Raw genomic sequence first — 19,695 nt, 5'->3', positions numbered from 1 at the left:
AAGGCTGAAATGTAAAGTTTATAATTTTATAAAACTTTTTTTTTGGTGAAAACTTGTATTTGAACTGTAAATTATGCTTTTTACACACTAGCTTGACAAGAAAACTAACCTCATTTTCAATTCTGGGTAAATTATCAATTAAAATACTTGTCCAAGATCATCAATCAACACAATAAAAGAACTGTGTGAAACCTAAAAATATCCAAGCAACATTTAAAGAATAATAAAACACAAAATAATAATAATAAAAAAAAACACAGAAACATAGTACAGAGGAGGCAATAAAAACTTTACTTGATCAACCAGTGATAAAAAAAACAAAACAAAAAAATTACACATGAAACCAAATTAAGTGATTTTCAGTTCTTTTCTTAGACGTAACCGTATCAGAATGATCTGAGGTGAGAAGACAGAATAATGAACCACTGCCTTTTGGTCCTTGTTAGAGCTCTTGGCTGTGTACTACCATGGCTTTAACTCTAGGGGGTGCAGACCGATGTACAGAAATCACATGTAGATATGCAGAGATCTTCTGGGTAAAACTTATGAGACACAAATCTCTACTAAAAACCAACATAAATACAAATGACCAAGCCAAAACTTTGTTAGAGACCATTGCATTACTCCTGGGTCTCCATGCTTTCATCATCTCCCTCTCCACCTTCCTCCAATGCTTCATCCTCCTCTTCCTTGCGCTCTGGGGGTTTCTCATAAGCTTTTTCAGATGGGGTGACAATCACTCCATCCCATGTAGACATCTCAGTGGTGAGGTCTACAGATATGCATCACAAACATCAGCCTCTCAGTGACACTGACAATCAAATGCAACTACATAAATCAGCTGAAACTGGAATAATCTTCAAACACTTACAACTAGCATCTCCTTCAAGGCCCAAGATTTTTCTGTATCCTCCATGAGAGAGAACCCTCACCAGTGTTTGGGCTGTGAAACACACCATGTCCTGCAGAAAGAAAGAAAAAAAAAACAATTAGATTACCTGTATTTGTAACACTAAATTACCTGCTGACTGAAATCTGCATTACCTGCTGCTCCAGGGTCATGACAGTGTGCACACGGAAGTTTCCGCTTTCACACGGATCAGTGATTCCTACAGAGCCTGGCAGGAAAAGACCTGCGGCGAGCATCTGAAGACAGCGCCTGTAACACACACGCTCAATATACTTCAGAATCCACAGAGTTTGATGCCCATTACCACAAGCAAAACAAACAGGAAGTACCACTTTACCTGTAAGCAACGTTGAGTGGCAAGGGCTGCCTGGACGGGTTGTTCATCACAGCAGAGTGTCCCTGTGATGAGAGTAAAATTACAGGCAAGTCAGCCAGTGTAGTGCAGATAAGTTAGAGAAAAGTTAGACATTGTCAACAGTGCTCACCAGCAGATCTAGGATCCAGGGAGTGAGAGGCTCAAATCCAGGAAAACGGACTCGGAGGTCCTTCAGCAAGCGGATCAAAACTTTCACACTGACAGATGATGATAAAACCAAAGTAAGCCACAGAACACATTTGATTCACTGAAGCCATTCATAGAAATTTACTTGCGTTGATTGAGAAGCGTTCTCCTCAAACCAGCGAGCGTGACGAATGGCTGCCAGAGCACTCTGCAGAACCTTGATGTCCACTGCAAAACAAAGAGAAAAATATTTTACTTTAGAATTCTGGTCATCCAAGATTACAGATAATAGATAAATGCCAGATACTGAAGCTCTGCACAAATTTAGACTAAATAAATAAATAGCTAAAAACAACCATTTTAATTAGACAGTGAATTTAAGCATCACAATATTAGTGTGCAGTTTGAAAAACCGGATAGGTTTGCTGAAGATTATATTTGTGTTATAAGTAGGGCTGTAGCTATCGAATATTTTAGTAATCGAGTATTCTACCAAAAATTCCATCGAGTAATCGGATAAAATTTGTTTTTGCTTAAAGTGCAATATTAATTATGCAAAAGAAAATAAGACTCATGGGTCTCTTAAAATGAACAACTAAGTTTCCTTTTTTAGAATTTTTTTTTTTATTTTTTAAATGCATAGAATACAATGCATACATCAAAAATAAACATTTAAGTAGTACCCATTGTTTCTCTCTGTACTTGTAATGTGAAAAATGACAAGAAAGCTGACAGATGAATTAAGTGCCATTCAATTGGGGTTTTAAATAAAGCATTTTAACATTTAAACATTAATTTAATTTCTCTTTTAATTATTGAAAATTAAGTAAACTTAACTTTTTGGTACTAACCCGCAACAACTAAACTAAACCGGACTTTTATTTTGACGAGTTAGCGTACCTTTACAATTCTGTGTATGTGATGTAATGCTAGTTTTACTGAAATCAAACGGTCAAATGCTCATGAAGTGACCATCAGAGCAGTTCTGGAGATGTTGTTCATGTGCTCACGTCTTTATTTAGTGAGAGGAAAGACGCTGAAATCACCAGAGCGTCACGCGCGCTTCCGTGTGTTTAATGAATGAAGATGCGCTTCTGCTCCATTCATTAACACAGACATGCAGAACATGCAGGATTCATATTTAAATACACTCTTCCAGCTTAATATTTACAGATATTAGTCCATATCGTGATTTGATGCAAGTGCAATGACCTATTTTTGATTAATTCAAAATTTGGCAAATTCAGTGCCATTCCGCGTTAAACTGTAAATTCAATTTTTATGGCTGGATTCCGCGATTCCCTCCGCGTTTTCTGCATGGCGGAAATCATAGGGCCCTAGTTGTGGCATGCCAGCTCTATCTTGCAATGGACACACGCCACGACGTTCTCTTTACGTTTGCCCGCGCCTTCAAATCAAAACACTGCTGACTCCTTGCAAATATGCGATTTCGGACAAAGCACTTGTGTCTCCTTCCACTTTGTGGGTGATGTGAACGCGCTGTGTCACATTAGAAAAAAAATCATTGCGAAAGAACCTGACGTGAGATTTAAAATAAATTAAAAGAGGCTTCAAGGCAGAGGAATTTGTCTCAATCATTTTTTGTAATCAAGTTACTTGAGGAATTGTTTCAGCCCTAGCTAGAAGTTAAACGCTATTTGTGTTCTTTAATGAACCGCAACTGTCAATATAGGCTAAATCACGGTGTACAATTACACTTCCAATATTGAGTGTGTAACATACGGTGGAGCTCTGGGTCCAGTTTGCGCAGGTTGGGTGGAACCGTGGTGATGAGGATTTTCACAGTGGCATCAGCAGAGCTGATCTCAAACCCCGTCTCGTTGGTCAGCATGGACAGTACTGAAGAGAACGAGAAAATATTTAGTTGAGAACTTTATTTTTCACTATTTTGTTTACAAATGATTTTTCTTTCTATGCTCTAACTGGTTTGCCAGATTAAAACCCATACTCACCCTCAGAAGGGTCCTGTGTGCGAAGGGTCTCAACTACTTTGTTTCCCAAGGCAGCGACAGCTTCCACTGAACAAAACATAATAGGATTATCAATAAATGAAGCATACATGGGCTAGGGAAAAACATTAAGACAGCTAAACAGAACATCACAATTCACTCACATGTGGGTAAGATCTTCAGGATAACCACGAGGTCGGCTACATTGTGTCCATTTGTCATGGTGCCCTTTTTATATGAGCCAACTTGCCTTACCTCCTCAATTTGCTGGGAATTGTTAGACATTGATTAGCATTACAAAAACAAAGAGAAAAAAATTAAATTGACTTATTAAAATGTCTTCTTACCACTTCAAAGCTTCCAGGTGCCACAATTAGGTTGTCAATGACGTTGTTAATCTTAGTGACCAAGGACAAAATGGAAGCCTGAGAGAGAAATAAATAAACAAGAGCAAGAATTATTAAACAAATAACAGAGATAAATAAATATGGAGGGTGGTGATGAGGTGCTATTAACTGCTAATATATGGCTTAAGCTAAATGGACAGGATTTGCTTGAGTGTTTTGACATCATTTATCTTAATGAAAAATCAATGTACCTGTTCAACAGGGGTAGGAGAGAGGTCTTGGTTTCTCTTCAGCAGACATTCACTGAAAGTGGTCTCATCAGGGGCTGGCTTCACACGAGGAAAGGCCATCTCACACTGCAAGAGATTTATGAGCTAGAGGCTTGTTCCACAAAGCAGAGAATAGGCGTAGAACTGTACTTACAACGTAGAAGTCAAAAGGTATGTGAGGGACAAAGGGTCGATACCTGAGAGAACAGAAAGCATAGACAACGTCAAGTTAATATGAAGACATTAAAGGCAATGAATAATAAAAATACACAAACATATGCATAATAAACAACGGACCCCTGGATCAATCCTCCGCGGGAGCCAAAGCGGCCACCTCGGCCCCTGCCACGATCTCCTCTGCGGAAAAAACAAAACAAAAACAATCATTTCAATAAATTAAAAAGGAAAGCCGACAATATGAGTGGGAGACATGTAATTAACAAATAAATGAATCACAAAATGTTTGTGAAATATTAATTTACGAGACAAACAGAAAAATAACCAATGAGAAAACACAGTCATAGTGAATCCCAGGTGGTGAAACGAGCATCATTGTTCACGTTAAAGCCTTGATCTTCGTTCGTTCATTCATTCATAAAGTCTCGTTTTTCGGATATATAGCGTCTAAAAATAGTAAATGAATTTTAAATACAAACGCGTCGTTTAGTCAGTTTAAAGCATGTACTTCAATACTAAATAAATTGTATTTGTCAAAAGCACGGCGACTAGCAGAACAACATGCTAACAGGCATCGGGCTAGCGTTCTAACGTTACCCCCCAAAAAATAAACAACTGCTACAGTTTGAACCTCTGTATTTAACTTAATCAAACACACGTTATGTTATTTAAAGAAGAATAAAAATTGATACCTCATTGCGTAAGACGTTTTGTAAATTTGACAAGAACACACGGTGGTGGAAAAATACACAGCCTCTGTGTTTGTAGCTCTGCGCTTCCGGCGTCGACGGATGTAGCATTTGATACCAGTCCGGGAGAACCGTCTATAATAAAAGTCCGAGCAGTAATAACAACGAGCGAGTGGTTTATATATATATATATATATATATATATATATATATATATATATATATATATATATATATATATATATATATATATATATATATATATATATATATATATATATATATATATACATACACATACATACATACATACATACAAACACACACACATATATACACACACACACACATACATACATACATACATACATACATACACACACACACACACACACACACACACACACGGTCAAGCATTGTTATTTGTTATTTTCGTTAGGTAATACACTTAAAACGTTTATGCTGGAGTGCAACTTGATTAAACCAAATGGAGATTTCTATTAAAATAATAATAATAATAACTCAAAAATCTTTGCTGATAATAATTGTAAAGAAGAAAAATGCATTGTGTTTATGTGTGCGACACACACACACACACACACACACACACACACACAAACACACACACACATATATATATATATATATATATATATATATATGTATGTATATATATATATATATATATATGTAAACAACAGTGTGCACAAGATGCCATAATTTTGTCTCTCATTTAGTATGCACTTATTCCCAAACCAGTTAGCAGTGGGTGTTACTGTAGATAATTCACATTACCATATCAGGGGTGGACCTGTACTGTCATACACCGTGTTTATCAGAGAAGACCAGACGGATTTTTTTTTACCACCCACAGCCTATCAAATGCATGATAACCCAAAGCTGTGCCATTTTACGTAAATTACGTAGACATCAAGCATGTGCTAAAGTAAGATAAGATTTGTTTTTAAATGTTTAACTTCACCTTCACCATTACTACAGCAATATGCCTCCATCATCAGACCACAACTTTTTACAGATCTCATTCAATCCAGAAATAACACAAAAGGTAAGAATCTTTTAAAAAATGTTATCAAATAAGACCAGTTCCTTAAGTCACATCTTAGCTATATATATATATATATATATATATATATATATATATATATATATATATATATATATATATATATATAGAAACAATTTTCACTCAGAAATGGCTAGTTATGGCCATATTTCACAAACAATTATAAGGACATGGAATCAAATTAAATGTGAAATTTTAAGAAACTGAAATAGTATTTTCTAGTAAATGTAATAATCATTTTATTTTCTAACTTCAAAATGTGTTTTACTTATAATTAGGTTTAATGATAAAACATTTGTCAAGAAAACAATGCATGTCTATAAAAAATGCAGCAGTCCCATTTCTGCCTACTTAATACTGATGTTTAAAAATGATCTGGATTGAATGTATATCTTACTCTATCGTTTTTCTCTATTTCACAATATATTTCACAGTTAAATCTTTTGAAAACAGTATAACACTCAAATAACGTCACCTTTACATTTCTGTACACTTTAACCTTTATTTTTAATGATATTCTACTATTTTTTAATACTGTAGTACACAATGGAATTAATTTCTTAAGCAAGCAAGCAGCCATGGCAGAATCCAGAGATTACGGTAAAGTTCACTGCACTACTTAGTTTCATCTAAATTTAATTTTGATTGCGTCATGCATTGTTTATTAATGCAGTGCAAATGTTCTCCTTCCCAACAGTTGGAGACTTCCTGACAGAATTCAAGGAGCAGATAATTACAAGTGCGACTCGGGTCAGTGACATTGCTGAGGCTGTTGTCTCCCAAAGTCTGATCCATGAAGCAGCAGCTCAACAAGTGCAGGCTGCTCCAACCCAGCAGGAAGCAATGCGGCTCCTATTTGAGGCTTTGGAAAGAGAGCCACCCCTAAACAGAGTGTCCTTCCATCTCATACTGAGAATGACAGAGCCTGAACTGATTCAAGAACTAGGTTAGAAAATCAAATTAATTTTAGTTAAAGCCAATAGTGGATCTGGATCAAAACTGGATTTGTCCAGTTTGTGAACTCTTATCACTAAGTTAATTCAGTCATGGCCATTACTAACATGGAACTACAAACTTACTGAGTTGTGTGTGTTTGTGTGTGTGTGTGTGTGTATTGCATAACTTTGCATTAATATTTATTAATAATAATAATAATAATTTGTTTAGTTATCTCTCTCTCTCTCTCTCTCTCTCTCTCTATATATATATATATATATATATATATATATATATATTAGTGGTGGGCACGTTAACGCGAGACTCTTATCGGGCGATAAAAAAAAATATCTCCGTTAATCTATTCTCAAAGTTGGGTTGGGAGCTGGGTCTATACTAAGCGAGCTATGATGGCTTTCACCTTGATATTTTATATAACTGACTGGTTGAGGCCAGCCTAACGGACAGCGACACTGAACCGAGCTCTCTTCTGCGAAGTTCTCCTCAAAGTCACTCCTGCACCGGAACGAACAAATACAAATCGCAGTTTGAAACAAACAAGATGTGAGAGAGCCCGATTCAGTACTCGTGGTGTTCTGGTGTTCAGGGCTCACGCAGAGAAAGGCGTCTCGAGACTCTAAAAATAAGCGTTTTCAAGTGTTTTGATCAAAACACTTGAACATCGAATTTGCTTATTTTTGCTCTAGTGCCGACAAATACATACGAAATATGTCAAAATATCCACCTTGGAAATTATGCTCGAAAAAACCATCAGTTATTTCTTAAGTGAAAGTAAACAGTTGAGGAAAAAAATGGGATGTGTATTATATTGGATGGGTTCATCGTCTCTTAAAGTGACCGCGCCTAATTTAGCTACTGGCTGCTGTAATGTTAATCCTAGAAAATGAAAATGAAAATCACTCACTGCTCTTGTCTGAATTACTGTAGTTTTAACAGTCAAACCAAACATTATTCAGACACCAGATATATTTTTTGATATATATAGCAAAACTGTAATAATGTGAGAAATGTTGAAGGTGTCTGAATAAATGTAGTTTTCATTGTATATTTCATTTTTACATTGAAGACTATCCAGTGCTTTTTTACATTTAATTATTTAGTTTCTGTACCTTGACACCTACAAACTTGAAAAAACCTTAAACATTGTGTAAATAGCACAAATAAATAAAAATACATGAACATACATATTAGACAATTTCAAAGAGGGCCCACTGGTACAACCTTCACTTGGTCCACGCTTGTGCAATTAGTTTACAGCTTTTTCAAGCAGTTTGTGATGCATTTTGGAAACAGGAGATTTACATTTCTAATGCACCATCTAGCTTGATAAACCCCTTCTCAAAGACTTACTATTTGTCAATTTTATTTGGGTAACACACATATTCTGAATGCCGTCGGCAGAATTCGAATGAGCCATTTTAATCTAGATTAATCTAGATTAATTTCAAGATCACAGTGAGATTAATCTAGATTAAAAAAATTAATCTATGCCCACCTCTAATATAAATACATTTACGTTTAGTCACTTAGCAGACACTTTTATTCAAAGCAACTAACAAATGAGGACAATGGAAGCAATCAAAATACAACAAAAGAGCAATGATATATATATGTGCTATAACAAGTCTCATTTAGCTTAATCGCATTACACATACCAAGGGCTTTTAAATATCATTAATAAAAAGAAAACAGATAGAATACAAAAAGAATAGAGCAAGTTAATGTTAGAGGTCTTTTTTATATATATAAAATTGTATAATAAATGAAAAGAAAATAGAATACTAAAAGATTATAAAGGTAGTTAGAATTATTATTTTTTTAAATAATAAAATTAGAATAGTGAGTGCTAAAGTTAGAGGTTCAAATAAAGATGGAAGAGATGGGTTTTAAGCCAATTCTTGAAGGTGGCTAAGGACTCTTGGTGGCTGCTCGTATTGAGTTGGGCAGATCATTCCACCAGGAGTGAACATTTAATTTAAGTCTGTAAAAGTGACTTTCTGCTTCTTTGGGATGGCACAATCAAGTGACGTTCATTTGCAGAACGCAAGCTTCTAGAGGGCACATAAGTCTGAATAAAAAAAAAAAAAAATGTAAATGGGTGCAGAGTCAGTGGTGGTTTTGTAGCCAAACATCAATACCTTGGATTTAATGTGAGCAGCTAGGTAGCCAGTGTAAATTGATGAAAAGAGGTGTTACGTGTTTTCTTTTCGGCTCATTAAAAATTAATCTTGCTGCCATGTTCTGAATTAACCCATAGGTCTAAGGGTATTTTTGGGGCCTGGAGAAGTTTTGTCATGCCCTGACATTTGTGCTTTTTTCAGTTGCTTATAAACATCTAAAAGGCTTAAGTCTAATATCACTGTAATCAGCAGCAGCAAAAAAAAAAAAAAAAAACTGGGCTATAATAATCTGTGAGCAGCATGTATGTACATTTGATTGTGTTTCTGAGAAAAAAAAAAAAAAATTATGCCTGGTTAGTGAAAAACTAAAAATGTTAAATCACTTGAATAAGGCCATAAAACACATACAGAACATTGGTTCTCTGGACTTTTGAGAACTGGAGCTTGTAGCCTAGAATTTTCTTTCTAAATTATGTGAAAAACATCTTGTTTACTCACTCACAGAAAACAATATATTGATTTAAATTTTTAATTGAAATTCATGAATATCATTGTGATTTACCCCTGAGAAGACAGAGGCCCGCATAATGAGCTGCATAATGAGCCTTTCAGTCAGGTGTGTGACTGATAGGAAGAGTTACAAGAGGACAAAATAAATGTATATATTTTTATGTTTGTAGTATATTTAGAATATATTTAATTATCCCACAACATAATTTAAAGAGTTACTAAACCCTAAACCAACTTTTTTTAGTTAATGATCTGTAAGAATGGGGCTTTATTTTAGTTAATTGATTTGAGTAACTTTTTTGACATTTGAGTATAAAGTGTTTTAATTCTACAATATTTGGTGTAAAAAAAAACGTATGAGTGCTGCCCTCTTCAGGTTGAACGGTTTCTTATTGGATTTTGCGGTGGCAAGTGATGTCAGCGGTGGCGGGTGACATAAGCAGTTTCCAGCTCCCCACGCCCCTTGGTACGAGCTACCACGCCATTGGCAGTATAAAACCATCTTGTTCCAGCAAAATTACTGTGAGTCAGGAGCTGGAATTGCGAGTATTGAAAACGACCAGGATCGACTATTATATTATAGCATCTATTTAGCATAGCATTTATATAGTTATTTAGATGATTTTGAGTAGCCTATGTAGTTAATTAGCATAGTTATTAGTGTAACGTTAGTATTGTTAGAAGCATAGTTAGTTAGTAGCATAGTATTGCATCAGTTAGGATAGCTTCAAGTTGGCGTAGATTTATCTGTGTATAGTACAGTGGTCAGGATGGTACGTAGGGGTAGTGTTGCTGGTTGCGACAGCACTGCTGGACTGCATTGTTTTCCAGCAGACTTTAAAATTAGGAGCCAGTGGTTGCATGCACTTGGCCTAGAAGACCTCGAGTTCCGAGCTGGAGTGTGCAAAAAAAACTGCATTTTACGTGGAGTTGCTTCTCCAACGCAATGGAGGTGGAAATGGGCTTGTCCACACAGTGCTGAAAAGCGATGCAGTGTGGGAGTTAAGACCGCAGTTTGAGCCAGCGCCTCGAATTGATATGGCTCAGGCCACAGACACTTCGACATCCTCCACTTCAGGTGAAGGTGGGGGAGAAAAGTCCTCTACTTCAAATGAACACTTTGTTGCAAAGCTACTTGCGTTACTACAGTCACTCTCCATTTTAGCTACTCTGACAACAGCTGTCAATTAATCCGTCATTGTGGGTCTCAGGTTCACGCCCCACCCACTCAGCACAGGCCTCGGTTTATCTCCCCTATCTCCGCTGTGCTCTGCCCACTTTTCAGAATTTTTCAAATATTGCCAGTGGGTGGAGTCAGGCTCTGACCAGGGGTTTAGTTACCCTTTAATATTCACTTGCTAGTGCAGTTAAACAGTTTATTAGGAACAATCAAAGCTGACTTTCAAAGCTGAATTTTTTGCATCATTACTCCAGTCACACAATCCTTCAGAAATCCTTTTAACAATCTGATTTTCTACAAAAATAAATAAATAAATAAATCTGTTATTGTTATTATTATAAATGTTGAAAAGCGCTGAGAATATTTTTTTCAGGTTTTTTGGGGGGATAAATTGAAAGAACAGCCTTGTTTGTTACGTTTGTTACATTTACATTTATTTGTTACATATATATTTTTTTACATCAAGCTTTTGAATGGTGTAGTATATATGTCACGACCGGTGATACAAGGATTCACGGAGAGAGAACCGATTGCGAGTACGTCTTTAATAAGGGTTAATCCACAGAGAATAAACAGTCCAGGCATAAGTCGAAAACCAAAACATCAATCCAAACATAAATCAAAACATGAACACAAGGCAAGGGGACGAACTGACGGACATGAATTAAACAAAGACTCTGTGACACATACTAAGACAGACCGGGTTAAATACACAAGGAGAGACAAACGCTAATGGGAATTAGACAGTGTTTAATGATTGGTAACTAGTGACAGCTGGGTGCAATAATTAAGCAGAGAACGTGAGGCATGTGATTCATAAAGTGACAGACACCGTGGGGAAGGAGGACATCTAGTGTATTTCCAGGGAACACAACCCAGACACTGACAATATATTGTTTTTGAAACTTCATAATGTTTCACTTGATTATACATTTAGTTTGGAAAAAGTCTAACTAGTCAAATGTTTACACGTTATGTGAAAACTAGTACATGTTTATAAATAAATAAAGAGACTTACCCATGTTTATGATCTAAAAATGAATAAAGCGCTTCATTCTTATTTTTTTTTTTGAGTAAATCTCAAATCCTGAGGTAATCCACATCACATCTTTTTGGGGTGAATTATGTCTTATTCCTCTCATCGCGAAGCAAACAGTTAAATACAATAAAAAACTTGAACAGTCTTGCTGCGTTGTTTTCTATTGTATGGGCGTATTCAAGCTGCACGCTTCAGTGAAACATTATAATCTCAAAAGTGAGTTCAGCGCGTGGGTGAGGTCGCATTAGATATAATGAAGGGAGATGTGAAAAACTGACATTGCGTTGTTTTCATATGGATTACTTTATCACAGAATATTTGTTTTTGGCAGCACTTGTTTAGTTTAAAAGAAGGCATGTCAAGCTTTCTATAGATATATCTCTCATGTCTCTTCGTTGAGTATTCACTGAGTTACAGTTCATTTTAATGATGCATTTGTAAATGAAGATCAACCCAGACAAATGCTGCAGATATCACACCTTGTTTGTTATCTTTATTTTATATATGCACAAAGTTTTGTTGTTATTATGTCTGTATACAAAAAAAGTAGACTCTTTACAGATTCAATTGATGTATTGCTCTTATCTATACGATCAAAACTGACAGTGTAGGTTAAGTTCTTTTTGGGGTTATCAGGCGAAAATGCCTCATAACGCGTACAAGTGTTAATAGACTCCAAAGGGTTAAATATAAAGGTTTGATAGAACTGGCTGGAAGACCTGCCAAGAGAGCATTGCAATAGTCCAGCCTGGAGAGAACAAGAGCTTGAACAAGGAGTTGTGCAGCATGTTCCGAAAGAAAGGGCCTGATCTTCTTGATGTTAAATAAAGCAAACCTGCAGGACCGGACAGTTTTAGCAATGTGGTCTGAGAAAGTCAGCTGATCATCAGTCATAACTCCAAGGTTTCTGGCTGTTTTTGAAGGAATTATGGTTGATGTGCATAACTTGATGGAGAAATTTTGATGAAACGATGGGTTTGCAGGAACTACTTGGCAAGGTTGAGTTCAAGGTGATGGTCCTTCATCCAGCAAGAAATGTCTGTTAGACAAGCTGAGATGCGAGTAGCTACCGTTGGATCATTAGGATGGAATGAGAGGTAGAGTTGAGTGTCATCAGCATAGTAGTGGTAAGAAAAGCCATGTTTCTGAATGACAAAACCTATGCCATGTCGACAGAGAAGAGAAGTGGTCCAAGACCTGAGCCCTGAGGCACCCCAGTAGTTAGATGTTGTGACTTGGACACCTCACCCTTCCAAGATACTTTGAAGGACCTATCTGATAGGTAAGACTCACACCACTGGAGTGCGGTTCCTGAGATGCCTTTTGCCAGGAGGGTTGATAGGAGGATCTGGTGGTTAACCATGTCAAAAATAGTGGACAGATCAAGCAGGATAAGTATCGAAGATTTGGATTCTGCTCTTGCCAGTCTTAGGGCTTCAACAACTGAGAGCAAGGCAGTCTCAGTTGAATGTCCACTTCAGAAGCCAGATTGGCTGCTGTTCTGTGTGAGAAATGCAGAGACTTGGTTGAACACAGCTCGTTCAAGTGATTTTTGCAATGAGAGGAAGAAGGGAAACTGGTATGTAGTTCTTTAAAAGAGATGGGTTGAGGGTGGGTTTCTTAAGTAGTGGAGTTATATGAGCCTGTCTAAATGATGAGGGAAAAACACCAGTGTGGAGGGATGTGTTAATGATGTGAGTGAGTGCAGGTACAACTGCAGGAGAAATGGCTTGAAGGAGATTTGATGGAATAGGATCAAGCGGACAAGTAGTGGTATGATTAGAAAGGATGAGTTAAGAGACTTCTGCCTCAGAGAGTGAAGAGAATGATGTGAATGAGTGTATGTTTGCTTTTGATATGAGCTTGACGAATTGTGGTGTGGAAAACTGTGCATTGATGGTTTTAATCTTATTGATGAAAAACGTGGCAGAGTCATCAGCTATTAGAAATGAAGCAGGAGGGGGAGGAGGAGGATAAAGGAGTGAGGAAATTTTTTTAAAAAGCATGCAAGCATTAAATGAATTGTTAATTTTGATATGGTAGTATGTAATTTTTCCAGTGGAGACATTAGCAGAGAGGGAAGAGAGGAGTGACTGATACACATTAAGGTCAGTTGTAGTGTTGTCAAAAAACCCGGTACTTCGGTACAAAGTCTGTACTAAAATTTTTTAAATGTGACGGTACCTGGTTTCTTTAAGTACCGGTAGTACCAAGGTCCCATTCAAACCCGGTTCAGCGCTATGATTTCCGCGAAGCAGAAAACGAGGACGGAATCTCAAAATCCAGTCATGAAAATGAAACTTACATGTTAATATGGACAGTCATGGAATTTGTCAAAGTTAGCATAAATTAATCAAATCAAATCAAATGTCCATATGGACCAGTATCTGTTAAGCTGCAAAAGTTGTTTGAAATATGAATCCGTGTTCTGCACGTCTCTGTGTGAATTAATGAATGGCAGAGACGTGCGGGTTTGTTTACTACATAGACTGAACTGCATGATGCTTGCATTAATTTCAGCATCTGAGCTTCAGAGTTTTCTCTTTCCATCAAGCGATCTGAACTTTTCAGTTCATCTCAATGGACGCACAGCGCACCTGTATTTGATGCTCTGTAAACTCTTTGTGAAGGTGCACGACTCCCCGTCGCTTAACTGATAGCGGTGTTTCTCACACATGCAAAGAGAGAGAGAGTCTTACCACGCTGAATCGACACGCTACATGTAAACTATTCTTTGCTGTCTTCTCCTGTCAAAATAATGGAGTTCATTTAGAATTATTCAACTTTTTCGAACAAGCAGAAGATGCCGGTTTCTCCAGTAGGGGGTGGAGCTAACGCGCAAATGGGAATTTCATTGGCTGACGCTCAACTATTACCATCCCTGTTTTGATTTCAGCAAATTAGTACGACCAAACCCAGACAAAGTGATTAATATTCATGAACCCAGCAGCTCATCAATTCATAGTGCATTGTATATACATTAGTATGATAGTAGAATTAGTAGTAATATTATCTTTTAATAATAATTAATATGATCTATAACTATTTTTTTTACAGAAACCCTAAATGACCGAAAATATCTTAAGCATCACCACCAGTCATAAGTTCAGTTAAAATGACAAATATGCATTCATTAGGCCTAAAAGTTAATTTTTACATAAAGGCATTGTGCTAGAAATATTACTATTATTTAGTAAAATGTATGTGATACTGCTACTATTGTTGAAAAAAATTATAAAACTTTATTTTTTAAAGAAATAAATCACAATATTTTTTCCATGTTTTAATTTTAATAGCAAATTCCCTTTATTTACCAAAAATAAAATGTGTTTAAATGTCATAAATTAAAAGACAAATTAAATTTGGGTGAAACAAAAAAGATGCTAACAGTTTAGGGGAAGGAACTGAAGATGAAACCATTGCAGATAGCCGGGAGGGTGTGAGTGAGCGTAGGTTACCTGTATATCTATCTATCTATCTATCTATCTATATATATATATATATATATATATATATATATATATATATATATATATATATATATATATATATATATATATATATATATATATATATAATTTTTTTTATTTTATTTTATTTTTTTTTTTGCAGAGTGGAGACAACGCAACAGCAAGCAAACGCAAACAGAGAGAATCAGTCCACCCAGTTCTCCCAGAGAAAAAAGAAGACAGGATGACAGAAATGGACATTCAAGTGACATCCAGAAAAGAAAAGACTCTCTAAAAAGGCGTAGGCTTGAAACAATGCGTGCCATTGAGCAGATCGAGAAACTCTGGGAAGGAACTCAGCAAGAAAGAACTGAGATAGACAACATGAGACAGCGGATTCAGCGACAGCTAGATGAGATAGTCAGGATGACCACAGAGAAAAGACAACTTGAGAGAACTATTGCTCACATGAAAGCTGAGATGGACCACATCTGTGAAAGAATGGATCGTAATAAAGAAGAGGTAAATAGAGAGAGGGAGAGGATTGAACAAATGAGATCTGATCTCCAAACTGAGCAAACCACACTGGAGCAAAAGCATGATGAAATCTTGAGAGAGAGACAGAACTTAGAGATGATCAGATATGAGACTCTGAGACAGAAGGAGGAGCTGGAGAGCAACCGTGAAAGCACAAAGTATGAGATGGAACGGATGGAACAAATGAAAAGTGCCATACAAGTTCAGATCAATGAGATAGAGATGAAGATTGAAGAAACACAGAAAGCAAAGTGTCAGATGGAGCAGATGAAAGCTGAAATAGAGGAGGAGAAAAGCGAGTTGGAGAGAAAAAAGTATGACATCAAGAGGCAAAGAGACCAATTTGAGCAGATTAAAGTTGACATACAGCAAGTAAAGATGGAAATGGAGCAAAGGTGGCATGAAACAGAGAAAGAAGGGTTGGAACAGAGAGCTATAATCCAAAGAGAGAAAGATGAGCTGAAATACCTGCAAGACGAGATTCAAAGAACAAGAGAAGAGGTTGAAAGAAACAGAGAGCTTTCAAAACAAGAGAATGAGAGAATAAACCAGCTGAGAGCTCAAGCGCTTACAGAAAACAACCTCATTGAAAAGAAATGGCAAGATATCTTAAAAGAAGAAAAGGATCTGGAAGAGATGAAATATGAGATTGAGAGAGGTCGAGAGGAGTTGGTGATGAATGGTGAGCTGGTCAAAAAGGAATGGGAAAAGATCGGACAGGCTAAAATGGAAATACAAAATCACATGATATCTTTGGACGCCAGAGTTGAGGAAATAAAAAGAGAAACGGACAGGGTGAAATATATGAAAATAGAGATGCAGAAGGCCAAAGATATTCTAGAAAAACAGAAGGATGATGTACGAAAAGCTAAAGAAGATATGGAGAAGAAGAGGTATGAGATAGTGACAGAAGAGCTAGAGCACAGAGCTCGACTGCAGAGGGAGAGAGATGATCTGGAGAGTTTAAGAGTAGAGATACAAAGGGCTAACGATATGGAGAAAGCAAAGATACTGAAGGAGAAGGAAGACAGTTGTAAGATAAGAGAAGAAGCCAGACAAGAAAGAGAAATTATAGAATTAATCAAAACAGAGATCAAGGCTGAAAAAGACAGCTTGAACCGAAGACATGAGGAGATGCTGAGGGAGAGACAAGAGTTAGAGAGAATTAAACGTGAGACGGACAGAGCCAAAGAGGAGATTGAGAACAGCCAAGAAGTCACAATCCGGGAAAATGAAAAAATGGAAAAAATGAAGACTGAAATTCAGGGACAAATTGAAGATATTGAGAAGAAAATTGAGGAGATCCAAAAAACAAAAGAACAAATGGAGGAGACAAAGGCTGAGTTGGATGAAGAGCGGGAGGAGCTGGAACGAAAGAGAGAATTGGTGAGAAGAGAGACCGAACAATGCGAGTTCCTCAGAAGTGAAATCCTCAGGGTGAAGGAGGAAATGGAGAACAGGTGGCATGAAACAGAGAAAGAGGAAGTCGAACTTAGAGCGAAAACCCAGCATGAGCTGGAAAGACTGGAAAAATTAAGGGACGAGGTCCAAAGATCTCAGAAAAACATTGAGGAGAGCAGGATGGAACTCTTGCAGTGGAAGGACAGTCTTGAAAAACTGAAGCTTCAGGCAGAGGATGACAACCTTGCCGCTATCAAACAGATGGATGAGGCTAAAGCAAAGAGAGAGGAGTTGACAAAAATGATAGAACAGATGGACAAAGAGCGAGAAGAGATTAATAACAACAGAGAAAAGGCTAAAGGAGATGCAGATGCAATCAAAAGCATGAGGAATGAGCTACAAAGACAAAAGGCAGAAATAGAAAACAGGATTACAGTTGCTAAACGAGAAAAAGAGGAGGCAAACCATGCCAAACTTGCAGTCCAAGAGGCCGAGATGCTCTTAAAAAAACAAATGGAAGAGTCAGAAAAGAGACGGTATGAAACCATAACAGAGGCATTGGAGCAAAGAGATGAAATACACAAAAAAACAGAGGAGTTGGAACTAATAAACAAAGAGATACAAAGAGCTAGAGATGAGTTAGAAAGGTTGAGGCATTCTGAAAAAGAGAACCTGCAGAAAATGCTGGAGGATACACAGCAAGAGAAAGAATTTGTTAAGCAAATGAAAATAGCTGTGTTGAAGGACAAGGAAGATCAGGAAAAGCGTTTAGCTGATATGGACAAGGAGAGAGAGGAAATTAAACAGATAAGAGTTCAGGTCCTGAATGAGAAGAAAGATATAGAAAAACGAAGGTATGAAATTATGAGAAATGATGTAGAACAGAGTGCACAAGTGCAGAGACAAAGAGAAGAACTTGAGAAGATCAAGACTCAGCTATTTCTGGACACAGAGACCATGATCAGAAGCAGAGAGTTAGCGCAACAAGACAAAGAGAAAGCTGAACAACTTATGAATGAGATCCAGGAACAAAGAGAGGAAGTGAATAAAAGGTTAGAGGAGACAAAACGACGAGAGGACACTTTGAGGAAGATGAGAGAGGACATGGAGCACGAGAAAGAAGATCTGGAGAAGATCCGTGTGGAAACACTAAGAGGGAAAGACACATATGAAGAGGTCAAGGATGAGATTAACAGGGTGAGAGCAGAGATAGAGAGGTTGTGGGATGAGGCTGAAAAGGGAGAGCCTGAGGAACGTGAGAGGATGAACCGGGAGAAGGAGGAGATGATGAGAAAGATGGAAGCTATGAAGAAGGAGATGGGTGAGATTGAAGACATGAAGATGGAGTTAACAAAACAGAAGGAGGACATCGACGTAAAGATGGAAAAGGCAAGGCTGGAAATGAGTTATCTTGAAAAGATGAGGGCAGAGCTACAAAAACAGAAAGAAGATATTGAAATCCAGATAATGGAAACAAAGAGTGAGAGAAACCAGATGGAACTGATGAGGACTGAGATCCTAAAACAAAAAGAGGACGTTGAAAGGAAAATGGAGCTAGCAAAAGCAGAGATGGACAAAATGCAGCATGTCAAAGAGGAAATACAAAGACAAAGAGAAGAGCTGGATGAAAGGATGCAGAAAACCAAACGAGAGATTGGAGAAATGGAGCTGATGAAGAGAGAAATGGAAGGGAAGAAGAAAGAACTTGACCAAAGGATGAAATTGACCATGAGGAAGAAGGATGAGATGGAACGACTGAGGATGGAGATACAAAGGGCAAAAGACGAGATGGAGCAGAAAAGAGTGGAGACGGAGAGGCAGAAATATGAAATGGAGCAAGTTAAAGCTGAAATCCAAAGAGCGAGAGAGGAGTTTGAACTAAGAATGGAGGAGAGAGATTTAGATGAAGAGAAAGGACAGATGAATCTCACGATAATCAACCTTATTCAACAGATTGAGGGGACGAGAGAAATGGTGCGGAAAGCAAAATTCCAGATTGAAAGCCGAATGGTAGGAAGTCAGATGGAGACAACAGACCAAGAGGAGATGAATGCTGAGATGCACAGGCTCATTTTGGAGATTGAACACATTCGGGAAATGCTGCGAGGTCTTAAGGCTGAGGTAGAACACAACAAGGAAACGATGAAGAGAGACAGAGATGAGATGAGGCTACTGAAGAATGAAGTTCAACGAAGGAGAAGAGAGATTGAATATAGAGAAGAAAGAATTATGAGAGAACGAGGTGAACTAGAACTCATGAGAAATATGATGCAGCGGCAAAGAGAAGAACTGGAGGAGAGGCTGGAGGAGATCATTAAAGAGAATGATATGGTGGAGCAGATGAGAGAAGATGTGAAAAATGCTTTTGAGGACATAGCACAGGCCAAAGAAGAGATAAAGAGACAGAAAGAACACATTGCTCTAGAAAAGACCAGTAAAGAAAAGGTAAGTCATAATTTACTTGCATTTAACAGATGTGTCATTATATTATCTGCTTTATCAATATTGTCGGCAGCAAATGGACTCTTAAAGTCAACATGAAGCATCCGTAACC

At 37.3% G+C, this 19,695-nt stretch overlaps 2 protein-coding genes across 3 annotated transcripts in view; one reads left to right on the top strand and one right to left on the bottom strand.

Annotated features, from left to right (window-relative positions):
- Positions 1 to 268: 268 nt before the first annotated feature.
- Positions 269 to 5,007, bottom strand: ilf2 (interleukin enhancer binding factor 2). The gene is made up of 14 exons (XM_026288853.1): positions 4,868 to 5,007; positions 4,296 to 4,355; positions 4,153 to 4,195; positions 3,981 to 4,085; positions 3,730 to 3,807; positions 3,547 to 3,649; positions 3,386 to 3,451; positions 3,156 to 3,272; positions 1,562 to 1,640; positions 1,396 to 1,483; positions 1,248 to 1,309; positions 1,045 to 1,159; positions 872 to 962; positions 269 to 772 (listed from the first exon to the last, which is right to left on the bottom strand). Exons 1-14 carry the CDS (start codon positions 4,870 to 4,872, stop codon positions 621 to 623), a joined length of 1,164 nt encoding a protein of 387 aa, XP_026144638.1. The 5' UTR covers positions 4,873 to 5,007; the 3' UTR covers positions 269 to 620.
- Positions 5,008 to 5,830: 823 nt separating this feature from the next.
- The window catches only part of LOC113119396 (nuclear anchorage protein 1), a 42,153-nt gene continuing 28,288 nt past the window's right edge, over positions 5,831 to 19,695 (top strand). For both annotated transcript variants that reach the window (XM_026288851.1, XM_026288850.1), the window contains exons 1-4: positions 5,831 to 5,930; positions 6,489 to 6,548; positions 6,646 to 6,894; positions 15,367 to 19,586. In XM_026288851.1, coding sequence (XP_026144636.1) covers positions 6,527 to 6,548; positions 6,646 to 6,894; positions 15,367 to 19,586 — 4,491 coding nt within the window. In that variant the 5' untranslated portion in view covers positions 5,831 to 5,930; positions 6,489 to 6,526. The remainder of the gene's footprint in view (positions 5,931 to 6,488; positions 6,549 to 6,645; positions 6,895 to 15,366; positions 19,587 to 19,695) is intronic.

The sequence above is a fragment of the Carassius auratus genome, chromosome 19 (assembly GCF_003368295.1).
Source record: "Carassius auratus strain Wakin chromosome 19, ASM336829v1, whole genome shotgun sequence".
In the NCBI taxonomy this organism is placed as follows: Eukaryota; Metazoa; Chordata; class Actinopteri; order Cypriniformes; family Cyprinidae; genus Carassius; species Carassius auratus.
The sequence above is the reverse complement of the archived record's forward strand: the minus strand, read 5'-3'. Positions and strand labels throughout refer to the sequence as shown.

Bases quoted from the DNA above. Each gene is read 5' to 3' on its own strand.
- ilf2 (XM_026288853.1), bottom strand. The intron at 4,086-4,152 runs GTAAGTACAGTT...AATCTCTTGCAG, and splicing joins TACCTTTTGACTTCTACGTT to TGTGAGATGGCCTTTCCTCG. The intron at 773-871 runs GTAAGTGTTTGA...GCATATCTGTAG, and splicing joins CCTTGAAGGAGATGCTAGTT to ACCTCACCACTGAGATGTCT.